Source organism: Motacilla alba, chromosome 4 (assembly GCF_015832195.1).
Source record: "Motacilla alba alba isolate MOTALB_02 chromosome 4, Motacilla_alba_V1.0_pri, whole genome shotgun sequence".
In the NCBI taxonomy this organism is placed as follows: Eukaryota; Metazoa; Chordata; class Aves; order Passeriformes; family Motacillidae; genus Motacilla; species Motacilla alba.
The window spans coordinates 64,899,342-64,909,750 of record NC_052019.1 but is presented as its reverse complement, the minus strand read 5'-3'; the positions used below and the strand labels follow the sequence as shown (position 1 = coordinate 64,909,750).

General features: G+C 45.0%; 1 protein-coding gene across 3 annotated transcripts in view; it reads left to right on the top strand.

Moving 5' to 3' along the window:
- The first annotated feature begins 1,726 nt into the window (after positions 1 to 1,726).
- The window catches only part of LARP1B (La ribonucleoprotein 1B), a 26,199-nt gene continuing 17,516 nt past the window's right edge, over positions 1,727 to 10,409 (top strand). For all 3 annotated transcript variants that reach the window (XM_038135030.1, XM_038135031.1, XM_038135029.1), the window contains exons 1-3: positions 1,727 to 2,265; positions 9,499 to 9,560; positions 10,278 to 10,337. In XM_038135030.1, the coding sequence (XP_037990958.1) occupies positions 2,043 to 2,265; positions 9,499 to 9,560; positions 10,278 to 10,337 (345 nt within the window). In that variant the 5' untranslated portion in view covers positions 1,727 to 2,042. The remainder of the gene's footprint in view (positions 2,266 to 9,498; positions 9,561 to 10,277; positions 10,338 to 10,409) is intronic.

The following is a 10,409-nucleotide window of genomic DNA, read 5'->3' as shown; positions in this document are numbered from 1 at the left end:
AGTGAAAATCCTTGGATCCTCAGAATACTAGTTCTGCTTGGTAGCTGCTGACACTTTGAGGCAGGTTTTTTTTTTTTTTATTTATTTTTTTATTTTTTTATTTATCTTAATTGTTTCTGCCTTGTGTTGGGTTTTTTTTAAAATGTTGATCTGAACTGCCATTGGCTGGGCAGAGAAGTTTCTTTATCTCAGACTGTCAGGTTCTCTGCCAGCTTGGCAGTAATGATAAGCTACATGGCATGGAAAGGAGCTTTGGGGTGGTCTGTAACCCTGTAATTCTTCCTGAGTTTTTTACCCTATGCAAGTAAAATGCTGCTATTCCATGCAGTCCTGGAATTTGCAGTGTTCCTTGGTAGGCTTGGACGCTTCCACACAAGATAAAACACGAGCATTAAAACATAAACAAGAATTGTTATTCTCCTGGTTTCATTTGGTGTAAATCAGCCCCTTTTCCAAACAGGAGCGTTTTAAGCGCTGTGTTCCCCAAGGAAAGCGAGTTTTGCCAGAGAAGTCTGACTCGCGCTGCTAGAAAGTGACAAGGAGTATGATACAAGTGGAGAAAATGTGAAGGATCAGTCCTAGCAACTGTAACAGCTTTTTATATCCTCTTCAGCCCCAGTGCATCCAACAAAGTGTGCAGGAGGCTCCATCCTACGGAGTTAGCAAAGCAGGTATGCACAAAACCTTCTCAAGTACCATGTAACTGCTCAACTTTAGCGCTTTTTTTTTTGCCCCCCCCCTCCCCCCCAAAGTAATTAGCCCATGATTAGTTTTCTGCTTTTTTCCTGCTCTGTTTAGGTTCCTGAGCTGTAGAATTCCCAAAGTCCCAGCCGGGCTGGGACTGATCTGCTACTACTGGACACACAGTTCTGGAATAATCCTAGAAATGTTTCAGTGCCTGAAGTGTCAGCTGTGGTGGGAATTGGTTGAGTTTTTGGTTGATTTGTGGTGGATTTTTTTTTTTTTTCTGATGGAGGGGTAAAACTCAACACAATCTCATCAGAGCATTACCCCAAACAGAACATATTTTAGTGCTGCAAAACCCAGGAAATTTGTTTATTTGTGACGCTACCTCAAAAATATTTGACTAGCTTTATAGGAACCCGTTTGGGAATTTGCTTAGTCCACTAAAGAAGTGTTGGAAGTGAAAGTGCCATTTTTTGGAAGATGTTTTGTAAGAAAGGGAGTAAAACACGGCTGAGAGATCAATGAAAGAAATGGGAGAGGAGCAGGTGTCTTAAGGTGTAATCGAGGAGAATTGTGGGAGCACTAGGGCCTGGCAAAGAGGGAAAGGAGTGATTAATGTCGTGCTGTGGTGGCTTTCCCCATCCTGTGACCGGAGTATGGGCATAACCAGTGAGTGTGGAATGAGTGCGCGTGCTACTGTGAGATGATTTTCAGGGGGATTTTTGGCAGAAAGCAGAAAGGCAGAGGAGCGATGGTGCGATGGCTGAGGCACCTGTCTGTTGGAATGCTTAAATGATACGGGATTCCCTCGCTGCTGGGACCTCAAGTACGTTCTCCTGCGCCTGCTGAGCGCGTTCTCGAGGCTGTGCCCCGGGGAGCCCCAACGAGACGCGCTCATCCTCCCGCCCGCGCTGTCCAGACCCTCCTCGCGCCGTGCAGGTGCGGGCGAGGCCTGCGGAGCCGAAATGTCCGAAAGGGCCTGGAAAGCCTCCCGGCCGCGTGAGGTCACGGCGCACGGGAGAGCCCCGGGTCCCTCCCCCGCGCGGGCGGGGCCGGGGCCGGGGCGGCCGAGGCAGCGCGCCCGGAGCGCCGCCCGTCCCTCCGCAGGCGGCGGCGGCGGCCCCGGCGGGTCGCGGTCGCTGTCGCTGTTCCCCGCTCGGCGCATCGCCCCCCGCGGCAGCGAGCGGCCGCAGGGCAGCAGCAGGGAGCCGGCGGCGCTCGGCCCGGCCGGGGGGCGCTGGCAGCGGCTCCGGGGCGGGGCGGCGAGGAGAGGAGGCGGGTTCCCCTTCCCCCGCCGCGGGCTCCTCGCCTCGGCCGGCCCGGCTGCGGCCCCTCCGGCGGGCGCACGGCCGGGCATGTCCGCGGCGCAGGTGTCGGAGCGGCGGGGCTGGGGGGCGGCCCAGGAGCCCCGGCAGCCCGAGCCCGGCTCGCCCCGCGGGGAGGAGGTGGCGGAGGAGGGCGGCCGGAGCAGGGAAGCCCCGGCGCCCAAGGAGAACGCGTGGACGCGGCGCAGAGCCCGGCGGGACAGCCCTTCCCCGCCCGCGGGGCCGGACGGGCGGCTCGGACCGCAGGAACCAGGTGCGGGGCCGGGAGCTTGTGCGCGGCGCCTCGATGGCAGCGGGGCGGTTTTGGTTTTGGTTTTTGGTGTTTCTAGGAAGGAAAAGCGCGTGTTTGCCGGCGGCCGCGGAGCCGGGCCCGTGCGCGGCGCGGCGCGGCCGGAGCCGGGCCGGGCGCGCTGGGTTTGACATACATGGGCACGGCAGGCAGCGCTCGGGGCGGGGGACGCGGCCGGCGACAGCAGCGCCCGGCTGGCCGCAGCTCCCGCGGCTTGCGAGCGGCCGCCCCGGGCCGGCGGTGACCTCCGGCCGGCCCCTGCCGTTCGCAGAGAGGGCTGCTCGCCCGCTCGTCTCGTTTAGCCTCCTTTAGAAATGCCGCTTTGGCGCGGCTCTTTTTTGGCTAGTTGCGTGGCAAGGCCCTGGGAGCGATCCGTTAGTCGGGTTTGGTTTCCAGAATGGGGTTGCGGAGGCTCTAAGCACTGACCGAAGCAGACGGTTCGCTCGCTGTTGGGATTTGGTGTGTTTACACAGGGAGAGTAGCCATGGGATAATTTCCTGGCCTTAAATCACTACATGGAAGATAAAGCTGCTTTATGGGCACCACGCTGAACTGAACGGGCATATGGCTTTACAGAGCTAGTCGTCAAGGTCCTAACTTGAAATTGCCAGGCTTTATGCTTAGGCTAGCAAAGAGTTCCTAGAAGTTTGTAGCTTCTTGGAGCATTGTTCTTGGCTGCAAGTAAACTGCTGACCTCAAAATAAATACTTCAACCAGTGCTTCCCGAGAATTTCAATCTCAGCACTTGCTCCCGAGGGCACCTGACAAACTTTTTTTGTGATCTCACAGTCGCTTTTATCCTTGAATTAAACACGTACTTCCTTGACAAAGAGAAATATATGATTTACAGTTTCAAGTATACAGGTCATACAAACGGAGACCACATTCCAGACCACAAAATCTCGACCTGGCTGAAGAGCAGAACTTTTGGCAACATATGTATATAGCCATCTTTATTATCTGGACTGTTTTGTTTAGGTGTACTGACGCGCTCCTAAGCATCTGTTTGTGCCCAGCTTCCAAAATCCAGCTGGCTGGCCAGAAGCTTGTGGTCTGCTTCATGCATGAAAGGGGACTTGTCACTCGTTTGCCTTGCTGTGGCAGCAATAGCAACAGTGCTGCATCAGAAGCAGTGGGAAAGCTGCTTTTGTTGTGTTAGCACCTTGAGCGCTTCACCTCTGTAAAGTTTGCTTTCCCAGCAAAGATAAAACACACAAATAGCTGCTGAAGGAAGGAGGAGGCAGGAAGCGATGCGTTCACGCACCCTGCGCGTTGTCTGCTTCATTTTGTGATTTTGGAGAGCCTTATTTTGTTTTTCTCCTGCAAGAAGTTGTGCCTCCCATTTATGGAATTAATAATTAAGCTGAAGAGTTGTACTAGAACACGATTTTCAGTGGCCAGGTGTGTAACTGAGCAAATAAGGGAGTCAGCGTTACTGGCAGTGGCACTGGTGAAGAACACACACCAGGGTGTATGTTTTGGTTTGGCCACCACCAGAAGCACTGTGAGGAAGCCACCATTCTTACCTTTGTAAAAGGCAAAGCAGCTGATCCTTCCTGGCTGTTTGAAGGAAGAAATTGCCATGTGCCTCCACCCGCAACAAGGGATGTATTTTGAAGAAACTAATTGCACGTTGGCAAAGCAAAATCTGTCACACTAGGCCCTTATGAATGTTGTAGTGTGGAAATTAGTCATGTGAAATAATAAGTGGATGAGCAGAAATACTACTGGGATGGAATGTAGAACTATCCGTAAAGAGGATAATAAAATGTAAAAGGATCTCACATCAAAGCAGTGACTGGATCCTGCTAGACTTGTTGATCCTGGAGTAATTTGTTAAAAGTTTCCTGAGACGTGCACCTATGGTATGTTCAGTGATAGTTACAGACTTGAGAAAATTGGCTCCAGCCTGTCATCTTTGGACTTTCAATTTAGCATGGGATTGGTTTGTGATAGAGGCAAACCTGGCTCTTGTTGTGAAACAAACTGTTAATGTCACCTGATACTACCAGGAAAATGTAAAATTTTGGCTGAAGAATACGGTCCTAGTGTTGTAACTAGAACTGATTATATTTTTGTCTCAGATACCTTAGTGGGTTTTAGTCATTGCAGTAAACCAAACACCCAATGCAAACACACCTGAACTTTTCGTGGCGTGTTTGTTACCATAGTTCAGTGTTTCTGACCAAGAGTTTCGTTAAACTTCGCTTTTAAGCAGAATAACTTCAGAAGCTGCTTTTACATCCTCATCTGCTTCTAACTTGTGGGGAAAGACTCCTGTCAGGTATAAAATTGCTCAGGAAATTAATAGGCTTCTCTCTTGTTCAGGAAGAATTGTTTCCCTGAGAGAGTGGTTAAGGTTTGAAACACACTGCCCAGGGAGGTGCGGAGTGTCAGTCCCTGGAGGGGTTCAAGGAATCACTCAGTGCCAGGGTTTAGTTGGTAAGGCAGTGTTTGGTCAAAGGTTGGACTTGGTGATCTTGGAGGTCTTTTCCAACCTTGGTGATTCCATGATTCTAATCCTGGTGGTCGTGGTTGGATGGAGTGAGCATTAACAGAGGCTGCCAAGCGATGAAAGGTGCCTCTGAGATGTGCCTCCCTCCCCTTGTAGTGCCAAGCCAATGTATTGCAGTAAGTCCTCACTTCTTTAGGTTGAAACTGTGAATTTCCCATCCTCCACATTAAAAAAAAAAATCACCCAGGATCGAGTGGCTGAAATAATTTTATTTCAAAAGTTCTCCCACCTCTTCATCTGATGAAACCTTCAGCACTGCCCTTTTTGTGAGGTTGCAAAAAGGGAATCTAAATGACAAGTTCTCAAGTCTTCCTGTGATTTGTATAGCTGATGTGGGTCTCTAGTGACTTATTAGATGATTATTCAGAAGTTGTTCATGAAATTCATGAAAATATTCAGTGAGGCAAAATACTTGTGCTGCTGAAGTGGTTGAAGTGGGTTGCCTGTTAGCGTGTGCTTGAATGATGTAGTTAATTAAAATAAGCACACACTTCATTCTTTATTTTGCACTTATTGTGTTTATTTCTGGGCATCAAAGAGTACATTTTATCTCTTTGATATTTTGGTAGCAGAACCATTTCACTGTAGTGCTATTGTGTAAATCAGTTTGCTTTAGCCTGATAGCAGAACAGGTTGTAAAGGTACAGTTTAGTGAAGATACACTGTGTTACTGTCAACAGCAAACCTTAGATGAGTACATTCATAAATTATCTGATTATTGAATCTTTTGGGTGTGTTTAAGTCAGGTGTTCTCATTAGTTCTTATGAATTCATGGAGTGTTTTAGTAGCAGTGTCTGAAATTATTCAAAGCATTATCAGAGGTTTCAGCTTCGGCAATTTTTCAACTCTAAAGGGATTAAAAATCCATACAAAGCTGCTGCCTGTATCTTAGTTGTACATAGCAGCACGTGTAATTTGGTGTGGCTGTTTTTGTCTGGGGTTTTTGTTTCTAAACTGGAGACCTCTCCTGAAACTGAAACCCACCTCCCTGTGCTATGGCATGTGCTACATTTAACCATGAAAACTTTGGTAGAAGTTGAGTGACAGGTTGCAGTTTTCTATGAAGAAGCTAAGAAAAAAAGGAAGTGAGAAATTAAATCTAAAGAAAATAAATAGCATTGTGGTGAATCAATCATGTATTGTGGATTTTTTTTCCCCTCCTATTGCTTCCTATATTGAAAAATTGATGGGTTTTGAACATAAATAGGTGGAAGGTTGCAGGTGTCATAACTTGCTGCCTTGGTTATTTGTTCAAATATTGTGGAGGTTGACAATGTAATGTAGTTTTTGCTATAAAATTCTAGACCTCCTGTAGGGCAGAATGTTAGGATAGTAATTAGGACTTTTATTTATTGTTTTGCAGAATCTCTACTCTAATCCATGCTCTGGATTTTAATTAATTACAGTCTCCAAGGGATAATTTTTGTTACATTTGCAATAATTAATCTGTTAAAACAAGAGATATAAGCATAGCTTACCTTGTTTAAAAATAGAATATACTGTCTAGTTTCAAACCGAGCATTGAAAGAAAAATATTGTACAAGTTCAACACACAGGCTCCAATTAAGTTTATTGAAGAGCTGGGTGATTTTATCTGCTCCCTGAAGCACTTCTGGTATTTATGTGGTGCTATTCACAGAAGGGAGCACACGTGCAGTCCATGTAAAAATAAAACCCGAGTATTGTCTAGAAAACCTCACGGCATAAACAGTGATTTGTATCAAAAACTAGAATGCATTCCACCTATTAATAGACTTTGCTTTTAGAAGAAATTGGCAATATCATCTTCTCTTTCCATCAGAAAAAAAAAAATTACTTGCTGGCTATTTATTTGCAGAGCTTCAAACCATCCTTTCTGAAGTCCTATTACTTGTGATCCTGTTGTCTTGTGACCCTATTGTGGCTGTGATCAGGGGTGGTTTGGTGAGAGATCTTACACACAAACTTTGCTCCTCAGCCATCCAGTCTGCTTTTCCTTCTCTGTAGCTGTTGTCCCAGAGGATTGCTGCAGTTTTGGTGGTTCCAAAATTCATCTTTCATTTTTCAGACCTGCTGTTCCATTTATCTTGACGTGCTTCTCATGGCATGCTTGTACAGCCTCGTCTTTCTGCAGGACCTACCTCTTGATAGGATGTGGTCTGTTAGGAAACTTGGAAGAACCATAATAAAAATGGCTGATTTCTGTTTTCATGTGAATGCCATCTCAACTGGATGGAGTTCAATGATTAAAAGATGATCTTTTGCAATTAAACTGCTTTGTCCTTGAGGCAGTTTAAATTCATACTTTATTTATTTCTCCCACACCCTCAAAACTCTGAAACCCAGCGAGTAAAATCATTGAAGATCAGTGAATTCTTTTACTGACACAGCACACCACTTACTAACAGGTTCCTTCACACCACTTACTAACAGGTTCCTTCACACCACTTACTAACAGGTTCCTTGTAGCATACCACGGAATAAACCATTTTTAATGCAGTTGTGTTGAAATTGACAAGTGAAATAGTTTATTTGGACTAAAGATGCCATTTTGGGGTACCCAACGCTGTTATGGGGTGTTAAAATCAAACCCCAGAGTGATGTTAAGCAGGGGGCTTTTATCTGAACGCTTGTTTTGCCTGTGTTCAGATGCTTTTTCAGGTGTTTTGTGGTTCTAGGCCTGTTCGTGACAACAGAACAGGTGTGACATGGGTAAAACCTTTCAGTGCTCTCATGTTATGTTCTTTTAATCTCCCACCCTCCTTCTTGTTTTTCCTTCCCCTTTATCTTCCCTTTCATGCTTCACACTGAAGTCCAGCTCCCACGTGATAAGCCCCAGAAAGCCAGCCAGGAAGGACCTGTTGGTAAATTTGGTTGTAAATTTGGTTTTGAGCATGGCTCTTTTGGGTGGACAAGGATCTTTGTGGAGGTGGGGAAGCACAGAGTGAGATGAGATCTCAAGCCCTTTGAGTTCCAAAAGGGCATCATCCACCAGGCGGTGCGTTGCCCAATATTTTCTTTTTGTTTAGCTTGCAAATGCATCTTCCAAGTCTTGGATTACTCCATTCAGATAAGAGAGATTCCTTCAAACGAGTTGGGTCTCATTCTGCTCCATTCAGATAGCTTTTCCTGCCACCTGGGATAAATTATATCCCATGACTAAGACAGTGCAGCGAGAATGAGTCTTGCACTTCTGGGTGCCTCGCTACGCCCTGCTGACACACAGAGCAGCAGTTCTGGCAGAACAGTCCTTCAGCAGCAATTGAAGTAAAAGTGCTGTCAGGTGGAAAAAGGGCTTCACTCAGGTAATTGGACAGGGATGTGTGTTTACAGCCACGCTTTGGCCACTCAGTTTACCTGCATGGCTAATTGGCAGTTCTCTTGGAGAGAATTACAAATTTGTTTGCTGCTCCACCCCTGCGGTTGTTTGTCTTGTTTTGTAAAAGGGAAATTTGTTTACTACTGAGTGGCAAGTGAAAATTAGGGTTACGTGGCCACTGTGTGTTTCTTAAAGCTCTCAGTCTGAAGTTAATTGCGATGTGTGTTTTGTCTTTGTTTTAAAAAGCAGATCTGTAGGAGAGGCAAAAACCTGCTGGCAAATGGTGGTCAGAATTCACTGGACTCGTGTCTGGCGAGATGTCCAAGTTGTAAGAAGCACACACATGAAATTGATCATTTATATGGCTATAAATTCTATTAAAATTTAGGCTGGAATGTGGAGTAAACATTAGTTTGTGCTTGTAACGTTCACTGTGTATTCCAGGAAGCAGACAGAGAGGCTTTCCAGAGTCACTGGGGCACAAGGGTGGGGTTCCCAGTGTGGAGCCCTGATAAGGGAGATTAGTCACTGGATGTGAAAGAGATAAGAGCTGAGGAGGTGATGTTATCCCCGTATAAAATAATCCACTTGTGATTTCACACACGTTCAGTGTTTCAAGCTTGTCTTGCAATAAAACACCGAATGGGAGGTTTCAAGGAATGCTTGTGACTCCCATCTGTGTGGGAAGACATGCACTGGCAGAGCCAGGGCTCAACAGAAGAAATTAAGAGACAGCTTCCTCTTGCTCAGGAGATCAGATGGGATCATTATAATAATGTTTAGGCTTTGACAAAGTAGTATTTTTCTCTTTGCATATTTTCCTTTGTTGTTTCTTTGTTTGTTTGTTTTCTACTTCGGCTTGATTTTGAGCTATATGGCTAAACTCTATTTGGCATCTGAGTAATTACTTTAAAAAGAAAACTACTAGGAATTTGGGAATATATAATTGTTTTTAAGTTTTTTTCCCTTGCTTACATAATTATATATTTCATAAATTCTGCCTTATAAGTATAGCTTTTAATAGGAGGACTTATTAAATGTGTGTTGGGTTTTCTTTGGCACCTGTTAGGTTTAAAACCCAGCATTTTTACATGGCCTTGGGCTTCTTAGTTGAAAAAAAATGCTTAAATACACAGTAAGGCAGCATCTTGTACACCTGGTTTGCAAGAGGATTTGCCCTTATTATGAATGTGAGTTTTCAGTGTCATGTACTATTAGTGACTTTATTCACTAAAAAAAATGTTCATTGACTTTGATATCAAGCCCTCAGAAACACTTTGGTGTAGTATGATAGAGCATGGCAGAGTTGTTAACACACACCTGCCTTACTCATTTAAAGTGCAGCCTAATTCTTCCCCTGAAAATATTTTTCTTCCTTTTCAGAACTACAAAATTCCACTAAAGTGATAAAAGCGGGAAAACCCAGGACAAGAAAAAGCAGTAAGGTCTGTATTTTTGCCTGCATGACAAATAGCTGATACTGCTCTAATAAAAAGATGGAAGGTATTTTAGAGCTCCAACCAGAAACGTTATGTTATGCCCTGGTACTAGACAATTTTGAACATAGAGACAAATTTTTAAAAAATGGGAAATTGAAATTAGGAGAGTTGTTAAATTGGTGTGTGCATGAGGGATAAAGAAAGGCATTATTGTTTAAAAAAATCAGCGGGATTGCATAAAAATGTGAAGGGGCTTCAAAGAAACAGCATCACTTGAGCACAAATGATGCTAGATTGGTTTTGAGAATCCCTTTTGCATCTTATGTGATGAGTGTCCTTTATGTGCATAAAGTTACCATTGCGACAACAGGAGACACTAAGTCCTTTTAGTGAAACATAAAGTTCCTGAAATTTTGTCAGCCACCCCTTTTAGGTTGGTTAATAGCTGTCAAGGTTTTCCAAAAACTGAAAGCCTTGAGCAGTAGACACCTTTTAATCACACATGTGTAGGACAACAGTTAATCTGACAATTGTCAATGTGATCTCGAAACTCTTTCAAAAGTTGTGTGTTTGGTTTCTGTTGTATTTCTTGGGTTTTTTTTAAAAATTGCTACTTTTGACAGCTCTGCTCCAGGGAGTAGTCTGGCTCTCTGAGTGACATCTTTCCTGTGTCAAAAAGGGCTGTGTCAAGGAAGGAATATAAACTGTTTGTCACCTTTGCAGGCCGATGATTTGGGCGATATCGCAAGCTGGCCGACGCCGAGCGAAATAGCAAACAATGAAGTAAGTGTCCTTTGTAATCCTCAGGATTATTATTTTTTTTAAACCATGTTAGCTCATCTGTTTCATACTGTT